The 12,208-nt window shown below is 43.8% G+C and overlaps 1 protein-coding gene across 7 annotated transcripts in view; it reads right to left on the bottom strand.

Annotated features, from left to right (window-relative positions):
- The window catches only part of STK32A (serine/threonine kinase 32A), a 139,255-nt gene that overhangs the window by 110,068 nt on the left and 16,979 nt on the right, over positions 1–12,208 (bottom strand). The window contains exon 2 of one of the 7 annotated variants that reach the window (XM_008255190.4): positions 2,277–2,400. The exons of 2 other annotated variants lie outside the window; for them this stretch is intronic. Coding sequence is in view for 2 of the 5 variants with exons in the window: in XM_051843478.2 (XP_051699438.1) it covers positions 1,407–1,467 (61 nt within the window). In the remaining 3 variants the exon portion in view is untranslated. Of the gene's footprint in view, positions 1–1,406; positions 1,567–2,191; positions 2,401–3,337; positions 3,427–12,208 lie in introns of those variants that run through there. 4 more of the 7 variants (XM_051843480.2, XM_051843479.2, XM_051843478.2 and 1 more) reach the window with 4 other exon arrangements.

The raw sequence follows: 12,208 nt of genomic DNA, 5'->3' as shown, positions 1-12,208 counted from the left end.
AGCAGTACTCATCATTACTCTAAACGTGCTGCATACATTATCCCAATTTTCTATCAACTCTATGAAATACTACTACTATTGTGGCCATATAGGTAAACAAAGTAAAGCCCCAGAAAAATTAAGTAATTTCTCCAAGGCCACAGAGTAGGTGAGCAGCAGAGTGGCAGAGTCCTATTCAAGGAGACACCACAGCTGCCCTTAAACACTGTTCTCTACTGTGTTCCTTTAACAAAGATAGTCATGCACCAGAATATAATGGCTTCTGATAAGACCCATATTTCTGCTTCTCCTCTGTTCAGGCAGGGCCTTTCATTTTCTACGGCTTGTCTTTCACCAATCCAGGTCCCACCAACAACTTGCAGGCTCTGGTATTGGTCACTCACAGCACCCCACATCCCTATCCTGAAGCCTTACTCTGGGCATGTGACTATGGCCCAAGCCATTCCAATCTACATCTGTACCCTGGGCTGTCTGATAGGGCAGTACATGCTTCCCCATCTGTCACAAAGCTTCCAGAAAATGAGAACTGAACTGACTGAATGTAGAAAAAGCAAAGCAGCAGGTCAAGAGAATAAAGCCAATACATGGAATAAAGTAGAATAATAAGATAAAGAGCAAGCACTGATGGCATTAAAGTATCTGCATATAGGCCCTATTTTCATTACTCTGCCAGCAGCCCCAATCACCTTCCAATAATTCCAATTTTCCTTTGTATTTTAGAAAACCTGATTTAAGTCTCCAGCAGGGAGGAGCTAATCAGGGTGTGATGCGAACGTAGAGAGGACAAAGCTGACCTAGTCCAAGGAGGCCCAGCAAAGCATTCTAGAGGAAATTATTATTAAATCCCAAGAAAAGCATTACAAGGCATTTGATACCTCCTTTTTCCTTGCAACTTTTCATTTCATCCCTGCATTGATTGGAGCATCAGAAAGACAGCTTCCCAGGAAATGAGAAGAAGCATTCGGTGATTGCAATATAAAAGAAGGACTGCACCGGCGCCGCGGCTCACTAGGCTAATCCTCCGCCTGTGGCGCCGGCACACCGGGTTCTAGTCCCTGTCGGGGCGCCGGATTCTGTCCCGGTTGCCCCTCTTCCAGGCCAGCTCTCTGCTGTGGCCAGGGAGTGCAGTGGAGGATGGCCCAAGTGCTTAGGCCCTGCACCCCATAGGAGACCAGGATAAGTACCTGGCTCCTGCCATCGAATCAGCGTGGTACGCCAGCCGCGGCGGCCATTGGAGGGTGAACCAACGGCAAAGGAAGACCTTTCTCTCTGTCTCTCTCTCTCACTGTCCACTCTGCCTGTCAAAAATAATAATAATAATAATAATAATAATAATAAAGGACTACGAGACTACTTCAGAAGCTCCTCTTAGACACTGCATTTATATCTCAAAAGAATTGACTTACTCATTCTTTGAGTCCAGACATGTAGGGAACTATTTATTATTCTCCACCCCATCTGTCTCATAATCACCAACTCTCCTAAGTGAATACATGGATGAAAACCCTGTAGAGACTGAAGGACGGGTCACAGTGGGAGTGAGAGGGTATTTGCTTTGTCACAGGTGTGTGATCTTTGAACAGCCGTAAATGTATCTCACTATGGCAACAGAAAGGTCCCAACACTCAACACTGGTCTATCATGTACTTGTCAGACTGAAGACAACTGGCCCCTTTTCAATGTCCTACTCTTTTTTAAGAATTGACTTGGCATGATTTGCCAAGGAAAAGAGAAAAAGGACAGGCAAAATCTAAGCACTGGTTAAAAAGACAGTTTTTCAGGTGGATTTCCTAACTTTGTATACATTAAGTGAATGTTTCTTCTGCCACGCTGGATTCCCAAATGGAGTCAGTGATGAAGAAAGCCTCACGTGGAGACAATGTTGTGGTGTAGCAGGTTGAGTCACTGCCTGTCACTGCCTGGCATCCCACATCAGAATGCTGGCTCCAGTCCTGGCCACTCCACTTCCCATCCAGCACCCTGCTAATGCACCTGGGGACCCACTGGAAGATGGCCCAGGTACTTGGACCCCTGCCACCCATGTGGGAAACATCTGGGGTTTCAGACTACTGGCCTCTCTCTCTCTTCCCCCTTAACTCCATCTCTACCTCTGTCTCTGTCACTCTTTCAATAAATACATAAATAAATATTAAAAAACAAAGATTCACTTAAGCCCTTATGAACCACTCACAGCAAGGTAGGAAAGAAGCTGAGATCACACTCCCAGATGCCACATCTTTTCTGACAAGTGCACCCAGAGAGCTTACACTGAGTACCTGTGTGCTCGGGACTCTGGGAGGCAGTGATGGAAACGCACAGGGGCCTGGGGCTCAGTCACACCTCCAGGAAACCACCCTCTCCAAAGGCAGAAGCAAGACGCACTGTGACTCACTCCGCATTCTGAGAACACAGAAACGAGAATCAAGCGCCCTTCCACACAGAACGCTGGTTTGTCATAGTATTTTTGTCTTTGGAACCCAGTTTCTCACCTTCCTGGAATTAGATGAGGATAAGTAAATAAATAGATAAAGTAAGTAGACAATTAAGTAAATGAAAAATATCAAGTGTTAGCTCATAGGGTATAAAAAGCAGCGCTGTGAACCTCCAGGGATGAGAGAGACGGGTGAGGTACGCCAGTTTTGCTTCACAGAATTTAATGAAGATTGAATCCTTAACAGCAGAGAGCTGCATTGTAATTCCGGTACTACCATTTACAATACATAAAGATATTAGAAAAATTTTCTTACCTCTGAATTTCAATTTCTTTTTTACAATGAAGATAATTTTTTGCATAAAACTAATATGCTTTTGGTTTAACTGCAGAAAAGTAGGAAAAAGAAAAATAAAACCACCTAAAGCTTCATATTTTGATCCATTTCAGTCTTTTTAATGATTTGATTTTATCCAAATTATGCTTCCATAAATATAATAAAAAGAAGCAAATGTTTCTTAAAATTTTGCTATTTTAAAAGGATGAAATTATAGCCCTGTGCTTCATTTGTCCCCCAAGCCAAGAAGCAAGCATGTTTACCTCTTTTGGCCAATGAATTTGGAAGTTTCCACCATGTCTCTAAGGAGTATAATTTTATTGTTCCTTCTTTGCAGTTAGGCATTATTTATTGAATTTCCAACATGGCACATAAGGATTTGACTCACGTTCCTGCTCTTTCAGTTTTAAGCCCAGCATGCTCCAACAATTCCAACGTAATCCTATCTGACACAATTTTTGATTAGGTTAGTAGTCAACAGTTTCATCCTGAGACCCATGGTAAACTCATTGCTTTTCCATTCCTACTCAGTTTTTTGTTTTTATGGGGTTAATAAAGGTCTTACTTACACGGTGTGTTCGTTGCTATATCTTTTCCCTAAAGCAATTGCAAATTCTCCTCTAGTTGTCTAGTGCCCTTTCATCATGTGCAGATGCCTCAGTCACATCACCATCTTTCCTCAAAGTGTCTGTCCCACAGCCCTCTGACTTCATCCAGTCTGGACTGTTTATCTGCGCTCTTGGCTAGCTGCACGCCTGGAACCTCTGTGCCATCATCCCTCACTCTTGTTTGGTGACGGATTCCTGGCAAGCTCTCATTCTTACTTGTCTCACTCCTTTGTTCTATGAAACACACCCTCCAACAGTTTTCTAAGAATGTCTGCAGAGGAGATACCGTTATACATAATGGATATATGAAAAATATTCTACCCACACTCAAATGAGGATTTGGCAGAGAGTTGAATTCTAGGTAGTTTATTATTTTCTCTTGGAATCTGAAGGCATTGCTCTCCACGTTCTCTAGCTTTCAGGACGGTGTTGAGAAGTCTGGAGTTATTTTGTTGTCTGGTCCTCTGGAGGTGATAGTTTTGTTTCCAGAACCTGGCAATCGTATATATTTGTGTTAAACGCTTCAAAACTTCGTGATTTATTCATTGTGCCGGGCACCTGATTGGCTCATTATGGAAACTTGTATCTTTCAATTTGGGCTGTTTTTTCTTAAATTATATAGTGATGGTTCTCCCGATTTGTTTTTCTGTACCTCCCATTATTTAGAAACTAGAACTCCTATGCTGGCTCTTAAATGTTCTTAGATTTACTCATTTTTTTCTTTGGAAAAATGTGTATTTATTGTATTTATTTGAAAAGCAGGGAGACAGACGTCCAGGGACAGAGAGAAAGGAAGATTGCCCAGCTGCTGGTTCACTCCCAAATGCCCCCAACAGACAGGCCTGGGCCCGACTGAGGTCCGATCTGGGAAATCCATCTAGGTCTCTCATGTTGATGACAGACACTCAACTACTTAAGCCTGGGGCAGGACACTGGAATGGAGGGAGGAACTGGGGCTTGAACTCAGGCCTTCTGATATTCGATGTGATAGCTGCAAGCAGCATCTTAATGCTGGGCCAAACACCTGCCCCTACCCTTGTCTCTGTTTTCTTATTAGCCTGGGACGTTTCTGTAATTACTCTCTGAACCCTTTTTGAATTTTTCCATTCATGCTATACTTTTTTTTTAAAGATTTTATTTTTATTTATTTGAAAGACAGTTACAGAGAGAGGCAGAGAGAGAGAGAGAGGTCTTTCATCCACTGGTTCACTCTCCAAATGGCTGCAACAGCTGGAGCTGAGCCAATCCGAAGCCAGGATCCAGAAGCTTCTTCTGGGTCTCCCACATGGGTGCAGGGGCCCAAAGACTTGGGCCACCTTCTACTGCTTTCCCAGGCCATAGCAGAGAGCTGGATCGGAAGAGAAGCAGCCAGGACCAGAACCGTCGCCCATATGGGATGCCGGTGCTTCAGGCTGGGGCTTTATTTAACCTGCTGCATGACAGCGCAGACCCCAATGCTATACTTGTTTTCTCCAATGGTTAATTTTTCTCTCTAAAGGCTATTGTCATGGTCTCCTCCTCCTGTGTGGGGGGAGGTGCTCTTTTGATTTGGTTTGATTATTATATCTCTCTGATATAGTTTCTCTCTAATCGTTTCCCTTAAGTTTTTCCCCCATTAATTTGTTTTACTTTCTGTGAGTCTGATTATAAACCACTCTTTGAATGATCTGAGCATGTGGGTCTTGCCAACATAAGTTTTGATAGGGTAGCTTCTGGCTATGGCCAGGACATTGAGTTAGCAGACTCCAATGCTGTTGTCTTTAAATCTTCCTTCTTGAGAGGGGACAGGGGACATGGGCATGGCGCTGTGGGCTAGTAGGCTAAGCCTCCACCTGTGGTGCTGTCATATATGTGGGCAGCCAGCTCATGTTCTGGCTGCATCTCTTCTGATCCAGCTCTGTGCTAATAGCCTGGGAAAGCAGTGGGAGATAGCCCAAGTGCTTGGGCCCCTGCACCCACGTGGGAGACCCAGAAGAAACTCTTGGCTCCTGGCGCTGGATCAGCCCAGCTTTGGCTGTTGTGTCCATTTGGGGAGTGAACCAGCAGATGGAAGACCTTTCCCTCTGTTTCTTTCCCTCTGCCTCTGTCACTCTACCTCTTAAATAAGTATATAAACCTTTGTTTTTTAAATCTTCCTTCTTGGCTTCGTGAAAATCTCCACGAAAGATTCCATCACTCCTTTCCTGAGGGGGTGGCCCTGGCTGCCAGTGTTACCAGGGCGCAGTGGCAGGGCTGGGCCAGGGCCTCAGCATCCAGTCTGGGCTCATCTGCGGCCCCGCGCTTCTCCATGAAGCCTCCCCTGCACTCAGTTGCGCCTCGCCCTCCCCCTTAACAGCCCTTCCAACTGTACAATCGGGTGGATTTGGTTTTGGTTCTTTTTCTCTTGCTGAGATGGGAAAAGGGACTGGACTGTTTTTTTAAGCACATATCCGAGTCAGCCTCCTTATTTTAAATTTTACCCTTAACTCCTAACCTGCAGGCACTTGACGCCTCCAATTCTTCCAGTACTTGTCTGCTCATTTCTCAGCTTTCCCCAGGGGTCGCTTTGTTCTCGGTTCTCTTAGTTTTATGAGCAGTCTTCAAAAAATTCACGGAAGATGCATGGCATGAAAAACTATGCATGGCTTTCCAAAAATGTTTTATACCCAGCAAGCTCCTCTTCCCAGTCCATTTTCCCACCAACATCGGAAGCCTTCTCACTTTTGTCTTTTGCTTTCCAATTGCTATGGCATTGGCAGTTAAGCCTCCTCTGCCCTCCGCTTCATCCTGTGAGCCCAAATATTACAGTAATTTTTATCATATTAGTGATATTTTCAGAGAGGAATGAAAACAGAAGAATGTTTTCAGTTCACCATCGTTCCCTGGAAATCTTGCTTCCATTTTTTTTCCTTATCTGTAAAACAGATATAATAATTCTTTTTTTTTTTTTTTTTTTTTTGGATAGGCAGAGTGGACAGTGAGAGAGAGAGACAGAGAGAAAGGTCTTCCTTTTGCCGTTGGTTCACCCTCCAATGGCCGCCCCGGCCGGCATGCTGTGGCCGGCACAGCGTGCTGATCCGAAGGCAGGAGCCAGGTGCTTCTCCTGGTCTCCCATGGGGTGCAAGGCCCAAGCACTTGGGCCATCCTCCACCTCACTCCCTAGCCACAGCAGAGAGCTGGCCTGGAAGAGGAGCAACCAGGACAGAATCCGGCGCCCCGACCGGGACTAGAACCCAGTGTGCCGGCGCCACTAGGTGGAGGATTAGCCTATTGAGCCGCGGCACTGGCCAGATATAATAATTCTTACCTAACAAGGTTGTGATGGGATTAAATAAGATAATGTATGTAAAATATAAAGGAAATAGACACTTGATTCAAAAGAGCTATTATTGTTTTTGAAAGAAACAACAGTGGAAGTCAGAGGTAGCAGTCTTTTTCCCATTCGCTGGTTTTCTAACTTGGACTGGCATTTTTTTTTAAGAGTTATTTTATTTATTTGAAAGACAGAGTTACAGAGAGAGGTAGAGAAAGAGAGAGAGGTCTTCCATCCACTGGTTCACTCCCCACATGACTGCAATGGCCAGAGCTGAGTTGATCTGAAACCAGGAGCCAGAAGCTTCTTCCAGGTCTCCCACACGAGTGCAGGGACCCAAGGACTTGGGCCATCTTCTACTACTTTCCCAGACCATAGTAAAGAGCTGGATCGGAAGAGGAGCAGCCGGGACTCGAACTGGCGCCCAAATGGGATGCCGGCGTTGCAGGCTGGGGCTTTAATCCACTGCGCCACAGCGCCAGCCCTAAGGACTGGCATTTTTTAAAAAACTATTTTTATTCGCATACACTCATGCAATTGAGGGAGTGATTAAACCGTTCTTCCTTATACTTCAGGATCATTTTAAGAGTCAGATTAGTAAGAAGATAAGCAAACAACATGAAACGTAGAGCGCTCCGCTTTGGGAGTCAGGCAGAAGTCTGGAGCAGGATTCCAGCGCTGCCTCTGTCTAGTCTGGTGAACCTGTACGGGTTGTCTCACCTGGCTGAGGCTCAGTTCTCGGCTCTGTAAATCCATGTGGTTGATCATTTCCTCACAATACATGTTGAGAATAAAATGAGACAACCTAAGGAAAGTCTCACATTTTGACATTCACTCTTAGAAGCATCGATCTTTCTTATACCACCTAGTGGATGACTCTCAATTTTTCTTTCTGACACCACTCTAAGTTTCTAGATTGAAGTTCCTGTACAAAGCTTCTACTGTAACAATGGAATGCTGAATTTTAGTGCAAACACATTCTTTACATTTGGGGGAATAGCATGGACTCCTTTGGAAAATACCCAGAATCTTTTTCTAGACAGAAAAACAGAAGCAGTGCAAATATTTAATCTTTGTATGTGATTTTCAGTGTTCCTCAGAATACTATTAATGGATCTCACATTACAAATTAGATTTCCTCTAAATGAAAGATTCTGTGCTGTAAACAAGAATCCTAGCTTTAAACCCTTAGCATAAAGCCCCCTTTACAAATATATTGATAATCAGATCTGCTGGGACTTGGGAACTTAGTATAGGAAGCAATGTGCTAGGCATTTTACCTGCATTATTTCATATAAGCCTTATCAGCCCCAAATACAAGTAAAATTTGAGACTTAAAAGAGAACAGGTAACAAGCTCCAGGTCGTACTACTGGTAAGAGTTGGGGTTAGCAATCAAACCACAGATCATTGTTATGAGTTGAGGGCACCCCAAAAGTATATCTTAATTTTTAACCCCTGCTATACCAGCAGGTGACCTTATCTGGGAATGGCTTTGTTGCAGATGTAAGTTAGTTCAGTTACAACGCTATCACACTGGAGTGGAGTGGGCCCTTAGACCAATGAGTGGTGTGCTTGTAGGAAGAAACAAATATACTCACAGATACAGGATGAAGATAGCCATGTGACAATAGAGATTTGTTTATAGAGTCATACTGTCACAAGCCAAGGAACATTTAGGCCAACAGAAGTTGGTGCAGAATATTATCCATTATAAGATTTAGAGAGAGTGTGGTCTTGCCACCTTGATTCCAATGTGAGACTTCAGACTCAATACGTTTCTCTTAAACCACTTAATGTGAGCAACTTGCTGTGGCATCTTTAGGAAATTAATATGGAATCTGACTACAAAAGGTCCTAAATCTGATTCTAAGGTCATTGCCAATGGGTGGTACCACATCCTTTCCATACCAATATCAAAGCACAGGGAGAATGACTGGAAGTGAGTGGTATTTTTTTAAAGAAAATGATGAAATGTTAAAAGACAGAAATATCAGCTGATGCTACCTGCATTTACATTTTCCAAGAACTTGATGAATAGGGGGAAAAGCAGTTGATGTTAAAGAAGTAGATTTGAGGGGCCCGGCGCCGTGACTCACTTGGCTAATCCTCTGCCTGCAGTGCTGGCTTCCCATATGGGCACTGGGTTCTAGTCCAGGTTGCTCCTCTTCCAGTCCAGCTCTCTGCTGTGGCCTGGGAAGCCAGTGGAGGATGGCCCAAGTGCCTGGGCCCTGCACCCGCATGGGAGACCAGGAGAAGCACCTGGCTCCTGCCATCGGATCTGCACAGCGCCGGCTGTGGCAGCCATTTGGGGAGTGAACCAATGGAAGGAAGACCTTTCTCTCTGTCTCTCTTTCTCACTGTCTATAACTCTACCTGTCAAATAAATAAATAAAATCTTAAAAAAAGAAGTAGATTTGAAAATAGTGTCAAGTATGGCAAGGGAATAGCTTTTAAGATCCTGGAAGAGAGGGTCCTAGGATTCCATGACCTCTCTGTGACGCCAAGCTCAGCGTCTGGAGAATGGAAAGAAGGATTTCTGCTGTGCATTATTTTGGTCCTAACTGGATCTGCTGACCACTGAGACTGCCTGTGCTCAGCGCATTTTGAATGAAAATAAAATGAGACCTCCTGGTCTTCTAAGCACCCAGGCAATCAGTGTTGATAAGCAGGAGCTCTGGCGTGCCCAGCAGTTACGTGTGAGTTACAGACTCAGACAGTCCTTATGCTGGTCATTAGCTGATGACAAGGTTCCTTCTTGCAAACTATTCTGAAGGCAACAGAAACATCATTCGTCACCATTAAGTAAGAATAAATGCAGCGCCACATGGTATATGCCATAAATGCCATTTGTTAACAAACTGTTTATTATTTGAGAGGGGAAGACAGACAGACAGATACACACACACACACACACACACACACAGATGCAGACAGACTTCCTCTTTCCTGGCTCATTCCCTAAATGCTTTAGAGCCAAGAACTCAAGCCTGCTTTCCCACATGGGTGGCATGGACCAAAGGATTTAAACCACCACCTGCTGAGAATCCATGTTAGCAAGAAGCTAGAATTGGGAGTGGACCTGGGACCTGAATCCAGGCATTCTGCGTCCCAAGAGGCAGCTAAGCAATTGCGCCAAAATTTTGCCCCAGTCAAGTCCTTTAATCATTGAAATCATCAAATTTTAAGAATTTTCTTTGAACTTTATATATACCCCCCAAAGAATTGAAAGCGGGACTAAAACAAATACCTGTACAACAACGTTCATGGTAGTCCAAATGTAGAAACAACCCAAGTCTCCACCAGCAGATAATAGAGTGGTATAAAACAGATATGCATGATTCAATACTATATAGTCATAAAATGAAATGTGGTTCTGATGCTTGTGGCAGCATAAATGAATCTTGAAGACACGCTTAGTGAACTGAGCCAGCTGCAAAAAGACAGTTGCTGCATGATTCCATTACCTGATGTGCTCCAATAGAGTCAGAGACAGAAAGCTGAATGGAGTTAATGGGGACAGGTGATGGAGGAAAGTGAGGGGGTGTGGCTTAATGATTCACGGGGTTTAATGAGCTTCTTCCAGGTTGTAGCAGAAGGAAAGGTTCTGGAGATGGACTGTGCTGCTGGTTGGACATTATAAATGTACGTGATGCCACTGACCTTAAAATGATTAAAATGGTAAATTTTACGCTATGTGTATTTTTCCACTGTTAAAAATGTCAAGAAAGACTGAGTTATGAGTAAATGGTACAAAAACTTCCACTCTTTCAAGTGATTGCATTTTTATGTAGTAGTCACACTTAAAATTAATTCTATCTAAATAAAATAAATGTTTCTATACCAACTCTATAACCAACCTGCTTAGATATTATTTTACTGTAGAGATGATTTACCTACTCCAAAGTAGGGAATATGCATCTTTTTTCTACAGCCACAAAAATATTTTTCAGGATTAGAGATTATTAAAAGTCACAAAGTTATCATATAGCAGAATTCAATTGTATTTTTAACACTCAAGTGTGTTTTAAACCAAATATATATTTAAGTAAACTATTGTATGTTTATGCTATAAAATTGTACAGTTGGCTGGCGCCGCGGCTCACTAGGCTAATCCTCTGCCTTGCAGCGCCGGCACACCGGGTTCTAGTCCCGGTCGGGGCGCCGGATTCTGTCCCAGTTGCCCCTCTTCCAGGCCAGCTCTCTGCTGTGGCCCGGGAGTGCAGTGGAGGATGGCCCAAGTGCTTGGGCCCTGCACCCCATGGGAGACCAGGAGAAGCACCTGGCTCCTGCCATCGGATCAGCGCAGTGCGCCGGCCGTGGCAGCCATTGGAGGGTGAACCAACGGCAAAGAAAGACCTTTCTCTCTGTCTCTCTCTCTCTCACTGTCCACTCTGCCTATAAAAAAAAATTGTACAGTTATTAAATTCTTCCCATTTTTAAAGAATGATTTATTATTTCAAAGATAGAGTTAGAGAGAGAAGGAGGGACACACACACACACACACAGAGAGAGAGAGAGAGCTCTTCCATCAACTGGTTCATTCCCCAAATGGCCACAATGGCCAGGGCTGTGCCAGGCCAAAGCCAGGAGCTAGGAACTTCCTCTAGGTCTCCGACGTGGGTGCAGGGGCCCAAGTCACCAATATGGTTTGCTGGCATTGCAGGCCACAGCTTAACCCGCTGTGCACAGCGCCTGCCTCTTTTACTAAATTATACTTCCAGCAAATCCATTATTGATAAGGCACTGAGATACACTATCATGATACCAGTGATAATGAGAATATAAAAGTCTGTATAGTATTACTCCAAATATGTCAAATCCCTTTTATACACATACACAAATTTTACTTTTTCTAAAGATTTACTTATTTAATTTATATGAAAGGCAGAGTTACAGAGATGGGGGTGGGGTGGAAAGAGATCTTCCATCTGCTGACTGACTCTACAAATGGCCCCAATGGCCAGGACCGGTTCAGACTGAAGCCTGGTGCATGGAAATTCATCTGTGTCACCCATGACAAAGTTCAGCAGCCAGGACTTATCACAAGCACTGGCTTAACTCACCATGCCACAGTGCTGGTCCCATCTCACACTAATTTTAAAGACTATTAGGGGCAAGCATGTAGCGTAGCATTAAGACTGCTGTATCCTGCATCAGAGTACCCGGGTTTGATTCCCACCTCCAAAGCCTGACTCCTTCTACTAATGCAGCACCTAGGAAGCAATGGTCATGGCTCCCGTAATTGAGTTCCTGCCACCACTGTGAGAGACCTAAATTGTGTTTCTGGATCTTGGATTCAGCTTGGCCTGGTCCCAGTAGCTGCAGACACTTAGGGAGGGAACCAGTGGATGGGAGCTCTCTATCTATTTATCTATCTCAAATAAATAATTTACAATAAAATTAAAAACACAATTTGCTTAACCAATAAGCTATGTGCTAGGATACAAAGGTAAACAAAACAGACAAAAAATCCTGGTCTGTATAAAGTTCACTTTCTACTGAGAGGAAATACACAACTAACAAATAGATAAGTAATAT

This window comes from Oryctolagus cuniculus, chromosome 6 (genome assembly GCF_964237555.1).
Source record: "Oryctolagus cuniculus chromosome 6, mOryCun1.1, whole genome shotgun sequence".
In the NCBI taxonomy this organism is placed as follows: Eukaryota; Metazoa; Chordata; class Mammalia; order Lagomorpha; family Leporidae; genus Oryctolagus; species Oryctolagus cuniculus.
The sequence above is the reverse complement of the archived record's forward strand: the minus strand, read 5'-3'. Positions and strand labels throughout refer to the sequence as shown.